Source organism: Juglans regia, chromosome 12 (assembly GCF_001411555.2).
Source record: "Juglans regia cultivar Chandler chromosome 12, Walnut 2.0, whole genome shotgun sequence".
In the NCBI taxonomy this organism is placed as follows: domain Eukaryota; kingdom Viridiplantae; phylum Streptophyta; class Magnoliopsida; order Fagales; family Juglandaceae; genus Juglans; species Juglans regia.
Window position 1 is genome coordinate 24973327 of NC_049912.1, and position 14925 is coordinate 24988251.

The window sequence follows — 14925 nt, forward strand, 5'->3', positions numbered from 1 at the left end:
TTGAAACAATCAATTGGATTCCATCGATATTAAATTATTTTCTCCTAATTCTTAAACTAAAATGATTATGGAAACTAAATTTACAACATTGAATATGATGCCACACAAAATACCAAAAAATTACAAAAATATGAGACATAAAAAATAAAATTTTCAAACTAATTTTTTTTTTTTTTTTTAAAGAGTGCATATAACTTTTACAATCGAAAATATAACATTATTTTTATGGATGGCCGATGGGACTACCGATAGAATGCATGGATCGATGCATTTCTATTTTTTTTCCTTAAACATTAAAAAAATATATTTTCTTAATATTTAAGAAAACAAAAAAATGCCAAGAATGGAATCGAGGACCTAACTTTAAGGATACGTTTGGTCAGTAAATTCATTTTAATTCATCTTAACTTATTATTATAATTTGTTTAAATTCTAATATAAAATATAATCAATAATTTAATTTTTTTTAAATTATAAAATAATAATAAAATTAAAAAAATATTTTAATAATATCAATTTAAATTATCCTAATCTAACTTTCAAATGCAGCCATAACATAAAAGAGTGGCACTAGAGTCACTGCTCCTAGCTACCGTCAGGAGCTACCGTTAATGATTTTAAATTTTAAATTTTTTTTATATTTATTTTTTTAACACAATTAAATATTTTTAAAAAAATAAAAAATTTATAATATTATTAAAAAATATTTATTTAATTATTAAGTAAAAAAATAATAAAAAATAAATAAAAATAATAAAGCGGTAGAAACCATCGGTAGAAATCATGGGTAAGAATAGGATTATTGAACATAAAAAGGAGAAGAGCATTTCCAAAACCATGCATGTATGCGCGGGGCTCGAGGAAAACATGTGGCCGTTTTGGATTACCATTTTAAGCATGGAAGTCTTTCTCAGATCAAATCATCCTCTCCTTACGTACCATTCAAAGTGAGAGCATATCTCTAAAGTTAAAAGGCCAAGTTCTCGCACGTCCTGTGTGTTAACACGTGTCTCCCACTAAAGATCAGTGTCCATCCAAAGTCTTAATAATATTTATTTAATTATTAAGTAAAAAAAATAATAAAAAATAAATAAAAATAATACAGCGGTAAAAACTATTGGTAGAAATCATGGGTAAGAATAGTATTATTCAACATAAAAAGGAGAAGAGCATTTCCAAAAGAGTTCTACTATAGGGAATCCACTATAGCGGTGCACTCAGTACGTGGATTTCTATTAAAAAAAAAAAAAAAAAAATCAAAACGTGCGTTTTGATCGAAGACGTATTTGAAAATTCGTTTCTGCCATTCGAATTCATGTCGCGAAACCCCTGCTCCATCGCGACCCACGTCTCCTTCCACAACCCATCACCTCCCGACGACGCCGTCTCTCTCATCAGTGCCACCGAGCGGCACTCCTCCGTGTGCCCAGTGCCTCCACTATCCTGCGAGCTCGTTTGAACGGAGCAAAGAATATTTGAATCCCGCGAAACCCCATTCCTCGCCACGAACCCGCTCTGTCGGCTTCCTCTTGCCAGTGCCACCTCGTGACAGCTTCCTCTTCCCAGCGCCACCTCGAGACGCTCATACGTCTGTCCAGCGCCGCCGCTCCCCGCGAGCTGATCGAACGGACCAAACCAACGACGGGTAAGAGTGCTCTGTTTCACCAAATGGTTTTGTAGGTAAATATTGTACTACCATTTTCCCGTCTATACATGCTATGTACATCATGATTTTTGTGTTTTCTGAGATGGGTATGCTTAGGGCACGGAGAAATTTTCAGAAAATGATATTTGCTATTACAATCTGTATTTACATGTGAAAACATTGAGGAAAACCGTGTGTTGTCTCCTAATGTTATCAAGATGCAACTGAGGTTGTCATTAACAAATATGCTAAATTTTAATTTTCAGATTTAATATTTATGCTGATGTGTGAAAACTTGATTAGAAGTTGTTTATTAGTGATCATAGTTAATATTTGAGCTTATTTAATTTTGGTTGCTTTAAAAGTTGTTTATTAGTGATCATAGTTAATCATTCCAATGAATTGACCCGTCCGAAACATATATTTTTTTAAGAGTATAATTAATTAAAAAAAAATGTGGCAAAATAGAAGACAGTTTCATATCAACAAAAGAACAAAATCTCTTAAACTTCATGTGTAGTGAAGACCAATTTGATTAAACAGTACGAGAACAAAGCAAACTTTTGACTTCTTAAATAATAGGAAGTCTCAAAATATGGCTATAGCATAGATAGGATGCTGTCAAAGTAATTTTTTTTGCAATATTCAAAAAAAAAAGAAAAAAAGAAAAAAAAACTAAATGTGTCCAATAAGTGTCTTGCAATAGTTTCATGAAAACACTATTAGAAACTAATCCGAGCACTGAGATTAGAATATATTTTAACTCATTTTTTTTTGTTCTTGACAAGTAGAAAGACATGAAAATAGACTGACTAAATACTTGCTACATGATTCGATGGATTCCATGAATTGGAAATATCTGTTCTGCTCACTGAGAGTTATTTGTTTCTATTTTTTTCGTTCAAACAATAATTGTACGTTTGTATTTCATTTATGTAGAAAGTGCTTATATTTTCAGATTTTGCATTACGTATGAGAGTTTAATCTTTATTTTTCTTCTTTTGCCATCTTGGAAGACTGGATAGAAATTATCGGAAGACATTCTTAGGCTTATTGTGATGGGGGAAAACGAAGATGGAATGCATTGTTTTGATATAAATATGCCCTACAATTCCCCGAGTACTCTAGTAGACTATAACCCATTTTCTGATTCATTTGAGGTATATTTATTTGAATTTTTATATTTCAGAAGTTAACATGTTAAATTTTTTAGAGTCATCCAATTTTCCCTAACAACGTGCCTGTTGCAGCATATGCCACCTTATATGTCCTACCCTCCGCCGAGTAATCCAGATGACTTGAGGCAAGAAGTGCCCCCGATGTCAACTGTGCCAACCGATACCACATTTGAACAAAATCTTGGAAGTACATCCCGGATGACTGCTGAAAGTTGTCTTGATGCCGACGGTAGTACAGTTTTGTTTGCCTTGATTATAATCATTGTAATTTTGTTTTGATGCTAATCCATATGTTTCCATTTTTAGACATGGTCTTCGACATAAATGAATATTTAAAGGGTACCATTGTTGTCAAGGATGATGAGGTACGAGTTGAAGCACCAAGACCTGTGATGGAATTTGACAGTATGAAAGATCTTACAGCCTACTATAAGCAGTATGCGAAGCAAAAGGGTTTTGGTGTACGGACACAAAGGACTAGGAAAGATGATGAAGGGAGGCCTGTGTACGTGACTGTTGGTTGTGCCTGTGGTGGAAAGTACAATCCTACGAACAATAATATCTCGAAGCCACGACCAACAACTAGAACGGATTGTAAAGCGAGAGTAAATGCGACATTGAGCAAAAATGATAAATGGGTTTTCACCACTGTTGAAAATGTGCACAACCACATAACTGTGAGCCCCAAGAAGACAAGATTCTTGCGATCTCACAAACATCTAGATGAATACAGTCAAAGGATCCTCGACCTAAATGATCGAGCCGGTATACGAATGAACAAGAATTTTTATTCTCTTGTCGTTGATGCGGGGGGTTTGAGAATCTTCAATTTCAAGAGAAAGATTGTCGGAATTTCATTGACAAGGCTCGACATTTAAGGTTGGGTAAAGGTGGTGGCGATGCACTTAATCAGTATTTCCAAAGAATGAGAGATCAGAATGATGGGTTCGTTTCTAACATGGACTTGGATGATGAGGGAAGGTTACGGAATGTATTTTGGGCTGATGCTCGGAGTCGAGCGGCGTATGAGTATTTCGGAGACGTAGTAACATTTGATACAACGTACCTAACAAATAGGTACGGGATTCCTTTTGCGCCATTCATTGGTGTTAATCATCATGGTCAGTCCATATTATTAGGAGCGGGATTGCTTTCAAACGAGGACACTGAAACTTTTGTGTGGTTGTTCCGAATGTGGTTGGATTGTATGAATGGTCGGGCGCCCAAAGCCATGATAACCGACCAAGATCGGGCAATGAAGAGTGCTATTGCCATTGTATTCCCTGAAACTCGTTACAGATATTGTTTTTGGCATATAATGCGCAAACTTCCAGAAAAGTTAGGATCTCATGCGCAATTCAATGCTGGGTTGAAGACTGATCTTCAGACTGCATTATATGACTCACATACCAGCGGTGAATTTGAGGAGAGCTGGGGTCAAGTAATTGCGAAGTATGATCTCCACGACAATAAATGGCTTCAATCCTTATATGAGGAAAGGTCTTTTTGGGTTCCAGCTTACTTGAAAAGTGTATTATGGGCTGGAATGAGCACAACACAAAGGTCGGAAAGTATGAATGCATTTTTCGATGGGTATGTCCATTCCAGTACCACGTTGAAGGAATTCGTCGACCAATTTGATAATGCTCTTAGAAAGAAGGTGGAGTTAGAGACAATGGCTGATTTCAATTCTAACAACCAAACTATTCCCTGCGTGTCCCATTTTAATATTGAGAAGCAGTTTCAAAGGTTATATACAAATGCAAAGTTCAAAGAGGTACAAAGAGAGTTGCTGGGCCTAATGTGTTGTAATTGTTTGTTGGTAAGCACAGAAGGGTACATTTTAAAATACCAAGTGTTGGATGAAATATCTACTGATGACCACATCAAAACACTCCATTTATGTGTTTACTATAACGAAGAGGAGGTGGAGGTCAAATGCACGTGTGCACTGTTTCAGATGAGGGGGATTCTATGTAGGCATGCACTTAGAGTTTGGCAGTTGAAAAAGATTAATGTGCTGCCAGATGTATATGTGTTGGATCGTTGGAGAAAGGAGTTAAAGAAGACATACACATTAGTCAAAAGTAGTTACGATGACCAGCGGGACAGAACAGACGCACGGAATTATGTGTGAATGTTCAACACTAGAGTCGGCATATGAACAAACGAAGGCCAAAGCAAATGTCGTCTTGGATAAAGGTAAGAAGATACTAAGCCCCAACGTGGTTCGAGGGAAAGGGAGACCCCCAAGTAAGAGGAAGCCAGTGGAAAAGTTGGCAACAAAGAGAAAGAAACTAGTATGACATCATGTCTAATTTTGCATTGTTTTAAGTTAGTATTATGAATCTAATATGTGTCTATTTATGTTTTGGACCTCAGACTTCCAGGAAAATCTTGGTAGATGAAACACAACTGGGTGAGACACCGGGATCTGAACAACACCAATTTGATGATGGGGTTGATGTTGGAACACAAAACAGCATTCTTACACAATCAACTCCAGAGGTTAATTGTGTCTTTTAAATAATTAACAACCATGTATGACATCATGATGCACACTTGTAACCCTACGATTGTTTTATTTCAGATGTGTCACCATCTCGAGGCACACTTGTAATCCCATGGTGATGAGAAGCCACAGTTTTTGAAGCTCTTGGAGAGGGTATGTTGTAGTTAAAGAGGAAAATATCATGTCCCTTTTGAAAATGATGCAATCATTCGATTTGAAAATGATGCAATCTTTCTGTTTTTTTAAGGACAAGCTGGAATTTGGGAGTTCGGGGAGTAACTTGACTCTGGGGGCCGTAGCTCATTCTAATTATCTCGCATTTTTTTTCCCCGTTTAGTATTATTTTGCATGATTGGCTCTGTCGATTTTTCTCTAAAGTGTTCTTTTTAGATACTTGTATTTCTCATTCATTTGTCTTTATATCCTCTAACATTGTATGATTGTATTTCTCATATCTGTCGCCGTGATTGAGTTGCTGTTTTTGTGTCTTTTAGAGGGTTGGGTGGTAGTTTTGTGGCTTTATATCCTCCTAGTGTAGTTTTGGTATCCATGGGTGTATGCCAATGGTAAGGTTTTTTGTGGAGATGCAACGGGTAATTTTTTGTACCTCTTGGAGATTGGAGATCAAATGTGTTTTGGTACCATGAGCCAACAAGTTTTGGAGGACTACTACAAAGTTTTAGAGGTTGATGATGATGCACTGGTTAGTGATCTCTCTTTTAAGGTTAACATCCTTGAATGGTGTTTTTTCCATTGCTTCATTGTCAAAAGTTCTTGTCATTAACTTCAATGGGACGATGGGTGAGAAATCTTATTAGTGATTCTGTGGAAAGCAGCAATGGCTTCTTTTTCTTTGTAATAATCACTTTTTTCGCTGGTGGAAGGCAACAATGGCTGTTTTTTTATAACTTCCTTGCTTTTTATATCATGCAGTTATATTATTCTACAGGTTATATAAGGTGACCTCCATTAATTTCTTTTGCAGTTTTGAGTACTGCTAAACAACTTCACTATGATCTAACTGGAAAAACTGAGATTGATAAGTATACTTTGCGGGTAAGAAGCACGGAATTATGACTAGGCAATGTTAATAGATTGATTTATAGATTTTTCGATTGATTTATCATAGATTGCCATTTTAGAATAATAGATTGATTTATTATTCAATACTTTTACATTTGGTACGTACATTTGATTCAGCAAAGACTGGAAGTACATTTGGTACATTTGGTTCATTTTATGAAATGAACACTGTATTAAGCCGAGTCAAATGAACATGACTCATTAATCTATTACTCCTATCAACTTCCCTTTCTTTGACTTATTCATCTCATTTCTTCATTGCACATATGAGTTTATAGTTTGGTTGGGGTGATTTTTAAATGAAGTTTCCTTCCAAGATAAATAATGTTCAAATTTTGTGGCAGGATTTTGTTAATGCTATTTGTAATGGTGATGACATCAGAGCTGTATCATTTGTTGGAGGCTTAAATTCATGGTAATCTACTTTGTTTCCCTGATCATATATTGTGCCTTTTATATTATTGTGTCTTTTATAATCCTACTTTTGATGTTGGAGGGTCAATGTAATGTTTATTATACTGAATATAATAGTAAGTGCATGCTGTACGTACAAGTAATTGAAAATTTTCATTACTCCCATATCCATTACTTAGTCAACGGTTCCACTTTTATCTTGAAATAATCCTTTGTCATTATGGTTCATTTTTTTTCTCATCCTTTATGCTGCCATGTTACCCATTCTAATTTTGGATTCCTTAAGTTCCTTTTTGCATTCTTCCATTTAACCCATTTCTATTCTGAGAGAAGTCTATTATCTTTGTTACAATGCAGCTCCTTGTTTCTTTTCTCTAATCTACTGAAGATTTCATCTTTTCTAGAATGTTCCAAACATTCCTTGACACAACATTTCCTTGTCTTGAAGTAAATTAAGTCAAATAAAGGAGTCCTAACCATTATAAACTTTTCCTGGAATCATCTGCCATGAAGAACACGGAAAATGATTGTACATGTATCATTACTCATTTTCTGATGCATGTGACATCGATGTTCTCTATGCAAGATTGAATATATGTTAGATTTTGATATATGTATAGCTTTCACAAACATCTGAATCCGAAAGGAGATAAGGAGTGAGTTGTCTTGTTACTTTCCACATCTTTTTCTATAGATAAGGATAATTGGATTCGCTAGTATGTTTGGCAAGTAGAGGAAGAATGAAAAATTAACCAGAGGAACTCTGAAATGAACTTTAATGGCATATCACTAATTCTTGAACTTGTCTATCAATATGTGACATATTTTGCCCTTTCCAGGTAAAGCAGGTGGTTTTAGGACTCTGGTATATTTACTTGAGATTTTTTTTTTATTGATTCACCTGACAATTTTTTATAGTTAACCAGGAAAAAATTATCTGTTTTAACCTTTTTTTAGGGAGAATAAACTAATGGAATGTGCTAAAGCTCTCAAAGTAAATGCTGGAACAGAGCCTGAAGTAGATCTTGGTCCTGTAATTAGAAAACAGGTTAGGACTAGTGTACTTTGCAACATTTTTATCAAATGGTACATTCGATGGGCATTTTATCACTGGTACCTTATGTAAACGTGTAATTGAAGCTTATTTTATGGTCTGTTGGTTGTTGCAGTTCTAGCATTTTCGATGCCAAGGCTGGAATTGCACAGAATGACAACTTTGTGAAGCTAGGCGCTTGGTTTGACAATGAATCTCATTACAGGTAATACACGTTAGCATAGAATTCACTTATTCTCACAACTGATGGGGAGTTATTGCCTTAATCTCATGATTCTAAATTTTGGATGTTTAAAGTAGAGGTTTAGTGTCTATTTTTACTTATTTTAAGCTAGTTGTTTTTGTTGCAGCACTGCTGTCCTTGACCTGATCCGACACATTGCATCTATTCACTGAGGGCTGTTGGACAGAGCAGACTGAGATCGACCTGATGTTCAGCTTCCATTTCCTCCTTCTAGTTTGTAGTTTTCTTTGTTTAAGGAGTGAGGTGTTTTGGAATAATGGATTTTTTAGGAGGGTATTTAGTTGGTTATATCTCATCTGTTCTTTTATCTTCAAATGGGGTGGTCATTGTATTATGGAATTCTTTTTTCTCCATTTGATGCATTTTGACCAAATCATCTTAAAACATTAATTGGAGATATGCATTCAGCAAAGGTTAACATCCTGATTCAGATTTTGAAGTTATAACATATGGAAAATCCATGGCCTTTTATTGTGAATTATTAGATGTTCATCATAATATTCATTCAACCACCAATGACACTTTTGATGCCTCTGGCGTGCTACCACTTAAAGAAGAATACAATTCACAATATTTTCCATTAAAATGACAGGAAATGGAGACATTCACATGCTAATTGAACCGGTGAATTCAATTAGCATACAATGGAGATGGGGAATTGAAAGCGCGCCCTTTGGAGAAATATGCAGAATTATAGCTATACGAAACAGAGCTGGTCAACCATCAATGAATATGGAAAACCCAATCACTGGTACCAGATGCACACTTGGTCCTTTCTTTCTTTGTTGAAGTATATGCTACGACCAGAGCTGGTCAACCATCAACAGACGTGCTTTCTAAATTTGAAATCCCATGACTCTGAAGTGAAGTCAGTTCATAGAGGCTTTTGCCTAAGAGGGCAAAGATTATATTTTTCATCTGCGGATGTGGGAAGCACGCTAGTTGATTTATCTCTCTTCTAGCTCTAAAGACTCCAATAATAGTATAGAATGGAGAGAAAACAAAGGTTGCAAACACAGACTACATGTTCTTCCTCTTTAACTTGAAGAAAATACAATACCTCAATTCACAATATTCACCAAAAAAACAAAACCTCAATACTTGAAGAGAATAGATTCAGCTCATTTAATCGAGCTTAGAAGTAGCTTCAAACTGTTATTCTAACAGATTAGAGTAAGTCCTAATTTATACAACATGCTTTTTAATCTAATGTGTCTACATAAAAAATTACATAATTTATACAATGTGCTTTTTACATTACATTTATCCAAACCAAGCAAACAATATTACAAAGGTGATAATCCAGTACAAACACAATAACTTTCACTTTTCCTTTTTCAGATTCTTCGCTATCTCTCTCACTTTTTCTTCCCTTTTCTGAACGGCATACTCACGGCGTAATACATCATCCCATGTATTACGTCGCGAGTTCTGTTTTAATAACATGTTCTCCACTAACAACTGAAAAATATCCGCCCATACGAAGAATTCACACCTCGCATCTCCCTGCACACAATACGAACTCCCAAATTAATATAACACAAAGTACAACCCGCAACAGCAAATCAATTAGTTTAATATGACAAATATTAAGTTGCTTTACCGTATTATATTTGGGGCAGGCAAAAAATCTCCTTCCAGGATTTTTCTTAGTATAGGACGTCTTTAGTGGCGTTTTCAAACCACACCAACAAGTTGGTGACTCCATCACAAAATCATTATCTAAAGATGATGATTGAGAAGATGCCATAGTGATTTCGTCAAAGGAAAGACAACTACAAACACAAGAGTCTGTCTCATATGAACAAAATTGAATACATAGTAAAGTGAATGTCTGATTAACTAAGACCATCATCAAATTTAAACATAACTTGATTTCAAGTAACCCAACACTAGCAGCTCATTATCATGTTTATGACAATAACCACACACTTCCATTCAAGGATACAATACTTATAAGGTTAAAATAATTAATGATGTAGTTAGTCATGGTAAATGTATATCTAAGTACACATTAGTGTTCCCAAATGGATAAAGATGCCAAAAAGAATACAAATTAGGAGCGGGATTGCAGGGGTCAGTTTTCAGCTAGGAAAGTCCAGTTAATTGCAACATGATTGGCCGTTTATTATTATTTATTTGTATGGTTCTATATACAAGTACAAGTAGAGAAGAACAAGTAGTGATGTAAGCCTCCAACCGCAAGCGAAAATTAATTTTGAGTCATGGAGAAAAAATAAAGTTTTAGGAAAAGAACAATCACAAGACAAGCAAAGAAATGTGAGTCTAAATAGACATGCATTTAAAATGTGCCACTTAATAGATTTGGTTAAAGAGACAAAATTTAAGAAGATGAGTTTTACTCATATCTCATTTCTAGGTTGCTTTCACTGCAATAGCAGAAAATTTGGGAGAGTGCAATATTTTTTTTTCTTCGGTAAGGGGGTTTAACTACACTAATAGAAAGCCATACTCTAATTTTCTATTAACTAGTGTCAATAAAGTACAACCACATGCATGGTCTATTTCAAAGTAATCAAACCCAACCTAGGTAAGTGAAGAGAACATGCATAAATTATGGTCTTTTTTTGGTAAGATGGCTGATCTATAGCAGTTGACCGAATTTAAGAAATTCAATTTTATAGTGATAATGCTTTCAGAAAGGTCAGAAATACCATTATTGTTTGGTCAGTTCTATATTCAGGTTTGTTAAGATGGATAGCCGATGGAAAAATTGTTTCTCAAATTTGTTTAACCTGATATAAGACATTAACATATGGAAGTCCACTATTGCCCAAAACCTTTCTAATAATCTCTTTCAAGCTTCATCACGTGGATTCTTAAAACTTGTGCTAATATTCCTTTCTACTATTGCTTCTATTTACTGGCCAAGATGCTTGCCTAGATAAATCTCAGACTGGAATGTGTTTATAATTGGTTAAAGAGATAGTTTCTTCAAGGAGATTTACTAATGCTCCTTTAGTTTCATATTGTTTGCCCAGTTTGACACATTACTGCTATTGAGGATTTCTCTGCTTGTTCATATATTTGACCAGTAAACCTACAGCTCATATAACTAAACCCTAGAGGAAAAAAGATGCTGTAAACACAGAGAAAAATAAATAAATGTATGACTAAACCCTAGAAGCTTCAGGAAAAAAAATAAATGTATGACTAAATGTATGAATAAATGTATGCCGTAATACATGAAAAAGCTTCAGGAAGATTATTTAGAAGAAACTATACATTACCCCTCCCGCAGATCTGGGCTTCGGCTAGACAATCTGAGTGTGTCGAACACAGAGAGAGAGAAGAAGAAGAAACCTTAGAGAATAAGTGTAAATCTTCGAGGAGGAGAAGAAGAAGAAGAAGATATAACCTGGGAGGAGCTCGGCCTTCGGAGGAGGAACTCAAAATCGTAGTGCAGGGCCTCCCTTAGGGCAGAGGAGTCTCTGGGGAGAGAATAAGGAAAGAGAAGGGATGAGAGACAACACAGGGAGGGAGGAAACGCGGATGGGGGAGAGAGGAACGAATGTTGAAGATGAAAGGGCAATCTCACGTTTGGGGAGCTCGGGAAAACGATGCGGGAGGGTTGGGGGAGAGAGGAACGAATGTTGAAGATGAAAGAGAAAATTTAAAATGAAACCAAAAACTTGCGGTTGGGGGGGTGGGGCTCGGGAAACGTCATGTATATAAATGAGTACAGTAAATAATGGATGTATAATAGAGTTTTCCTTTCCAAAACCATGCATGTATGCGCGGGGCTCGAGGAAAACATGTGGCCGTTTTGGAGTACCATTTTAAGCATGGAAGTCTTTCTCTGATCAAATCATCCTCACTTATTCTTACGTACTTTAGCATTAAAAGTGAGAGCATATCTCTAAAGTCTTAAAGGCCAAGTTCTCGCACGTCCTGTGTGTTAACACGTGTCTCCCACTAAAGATCAGTGTCCATCCAAAAATAATTGACATTGAATGATTAATGGCCAATCAATCGCCTTCTTTTTCGTCTTTACTGGCCAGTTGACGGAATGACCATGTGATTGGACTTCGAATCCAAACCAAATCAAACGCAATCCCCATCAAATTATTTCTCAAAATAGTTTTTTTTTTTTTTTAGAATATAATTTGTATAATTTTAGTTGTGTGCAAATCTTTGCACCCATTTTTTAAAAAAGCTGAAAATTTAAGATTTACATTATTTATTTTTAATTTTTTAATAATGTATTCTACTTTCTTTCTTTTTTTTAACTAATAAATTATTTAATCTATGTGTAATGTTAGATATAGTTTTAGATTATATAAATCTCACATATTCTTTTTATAAAAAAATAAAATTTACTATTAAAAAAATATTTTGTTATGAGCTATAGATTTACCTATTTTTTTTAAAAATATATATATATATATATATGACTTGCGGACCCTAAAATTACAAATATAATTTCTCGTTCTAAACACGTAACGTACGGATTGCATTTGCACCTTTGATTCTTTGAACAATTTTATCATTTCAAAAAAAAAAAAAAAAAAAAAAGGCATCCTTTCAACGTGGCTTGATTTTGTTCATCCATGGCCATGGGCTTTAGTTTATCCCTAGCTAGCCTTAAGGGGAATTACGAGGAACATGAAGAAGAAATTATCAAGTCACTCTGGAGCAACCACCACAACTTGTTTTCCAACATTGCGGCCTGTAAAGAGTCCAACTAGAGCCGCCGGCCCACTCTCCAGGCCTTGTGCTTTGTCTTCAACGTATACAATCTTTCCTTCCTTGATGTAAGGCAGAACCAACTCCAAAAACTTGGGATAAAGATGGTAGTAATCGGGAACCAGGAAGCCTTCTACGCGGACACGTTTCGCAACCAGATACATTAGATTGTGAACACCTTCGGCCTGGCCGCCGAGGTTGTACTGTGAGATCATCCCGCACACGGCAATGCGGCCGCCAATCTTCATGTTTAGTAGCACTGCGTCCAGCATCTTTCCCCCAACATTCTCCCAGTAAATGTCAATGCCTTCGGGGAAGTATCTGCAAAGAATGATAACAATATTATAGCATACATTGCTTAATTTGGTTGAATATTAGGAAAGAAGTGTACTCTGCCACTGACTTTTTCAAAGCTGCATTCAAGTCAGGCTCTTCTTTATAATTGAAACCGTCGTCAAACCCAAACTTGTTTTTCAGAAGATCCACCTTTTGTTGGACATATGATCGATGAGAGGAAAAACAAGACACAGCAAATTAAGAAGAAGCCTCGAGTTAATGAGGTTGCTCACTCTGTTAACTCAATCAACTATCTATCTAACAGTATTATGCACACCTTTTCTTTGCTACCAGCACTCCCAACAACATAGCAACCCTGCAACTTTGCAAACTGACCAACAAGCTGACCAACTGCTCCTGAAGCAGCTGAAATGAAGACGTACTGTCCTTTCTTTGGAGAGCAAATCTCATAAAATCCAACATAAGCAGTCATACCAGGCATACCTACACATCACAGAGATCATATTATTGCATTCTAGAGATCTGGGAATCAACTCAGACATCATATTAATCTTAGAAAACTTAGTAGCAATATGAGAAAACTGAGTTCAGATTCTTTTGAATATACTCCCTTTTTTAAGTATCTTAATAAAATGGTGGGGATACATTGTATTTTGCAAACCAAAATATAGAATATCGTAATATCGACTATTCCTTTTCCAGAAATATCTATATATCAGAGAAATAAATGGAGAAGAAGCTTAATTACCAAGGATTCCAGTATAGTAGGAAAGAGGAACATCAGTGTGTTGGATTTTAGTCAATGTGTCTGCTGCTGGTTTTGTAAGGACGCTATATTCTTCCCACCCGGTTATTCCCCAGACCAAGTCGCCTTTCTCAAAGTTTGGGTGCCCAGAATCCAAAACTTCAGCCACTCCGTATCCTCTGATTGGCTGCATGCCAGCTTCAATGTCAAACAATGTTGATCACATCGACACGCATTCAACAACGTTGATTTCAATTTTCATTTTTTATCGGTGAAACTCCAAAACGAGAACTTCAAAAAGTCAAAAAGGGTGAATGAGATTATGAGTACGTAGAAACTCACCAAACCGGGCTGGAAGGAGACGAAATGGGTCGAAGGTTCGTACTTGGTCATGCGGCTTCGCTGGGAGGGATCGCAGGACAAGTAGAGGTTCTTCACTAAAACGCCGTCGGAACCAGCTTGATCAGGAAGCTTCAGCTTTATGGTGCCGGTGGTGGTCACGCACATGTCCGATTCTTTTGGAAAGCCAGACGCCGGCACGTACTCTCTCAATATCACCTGCTTGTTCCTCACTACAACTGCTGCTTCCTCTGATCCACCCACAATCGCCATTTTTCTTAACTGTGATCTCCCACCTCTGATCCTTCTTATCCTCCCTGTAATGTGTGTATATATATATTTATGGGGAGGGAAGAGTGTGGGCAGGAGACAGGTATGGCCCGTGGGGGTTGGGAACGATAAAACCGATAGATGAAAGTTTCCAATGTTCAAAAGGATCTCAAAGCCGCCAGAGGAATCTAACTATCTATTTGTCATTGTGGGCGACAACGACGATGTAGGAATAGGGCATATATGTATATGCCGCCCGACCACACAACAATACAAATACATAACCTGAAATTATGTTTGGTGGATAGAGTGCATGGATACAAGTCTTCATAAAGTATATGGGTAGTGATAGGCTTACTACCTATCTACTACCCATCTACTACTTGTAGTGTTTTTATTTTTTTATTATTTTATTTTAAATATTTTTTTAACATCCT

The 14925-nt window shown here is 36.1% G+C and overlaps 3 protein-coding genes and 1 long non-coding RNA gene across 7 annotated transcripts; 2 read left to right on the forward strand and 2 right to left on the reverse strand.

Annotated features, from left to right (window-relative positions):
• Positions 1-3781: 3781 nt before the first annotated feature.
• On the forward strand, positions 3782-4914 carry LOC109004930 (protein FAR1-RELATED SEQUENCE 4-like). Its single transcript, XM_035683791.1, has 2 exons — positions 3782-4572; positions 4851-4914. The coding sequence occupies exons 1-2, from the start codon at positions 3782-3784 to the stop codon at positions 4912-4914; spliced, it is 855 nt and encodes a 284-aa protein (XP_035539684.1).
• A 1064-nt stretch (positions 4915-5978) lies between these two features.
• LOC118344043 (glyceraldehyde-3-phosphate dehydrogenase-like) lies at positions 5979-8282 on the forward strand. The gene is made up of 5 exons (XM_035683792.1): positions 5979-6038; positions 7672-7697; positions 7790-7918; positions 8002-8091; positions 8237-8282. The coding sequence occupies exons 1-5, from the start codon at positions 5979-5981 to the stop codon at positions 8280-8282; spliced, it is 351 nt and encodes a 116-aa protein (XP_035539685.1).
• Positions 8283-9190: 908 nt separating this feature from the next.
• Positions 9191-11790, reverse strand: LOC109005052. Of its 4 annotated transcripts, XR_001998398.2 has the most exons (4): positions 11510-11790; positions 11377-11414; positions 9734-9905; positions 9191-9636 (listed from the first exon to the last, which is right to left on the reverse strand). It is a non-coding gene; the product is annotated as an uncharacterized LOC109005052 (long non-coding RNA). The 4 variants fall into 4 exon arrangements; XR_001998396.2 differs by having other exon boundaries at positions 11382-11777; XR_001998397.2 differs by having other exon boundaries at positions 9734-9921; positions 11382-11582.
• Positions 11791-12776: 986 nt separating this feature from the next.
• On the reverse strand, positions 12777-14491 carry LOC109005049 (2-alkenal reductase (NADP(+)-dependent)-like). The gene is made up of 5 exons (XM_018983816.2): positions 14222-14491; positions 13883-14066; positions 13451-13617; positions 13241-13323; positions 12777-13158 (listed from the first exon to the last, which is right to left on the reverse strand). Exons 1-5 carry the CDS (start codon positions 14489-14491, stop codon positions 12777-12779), a joined length of 1086 nt encoding a protein of 361 aa, XP_018839361.1.
• Positions 14492-14925: the final 434 nt, after the last annotated feature.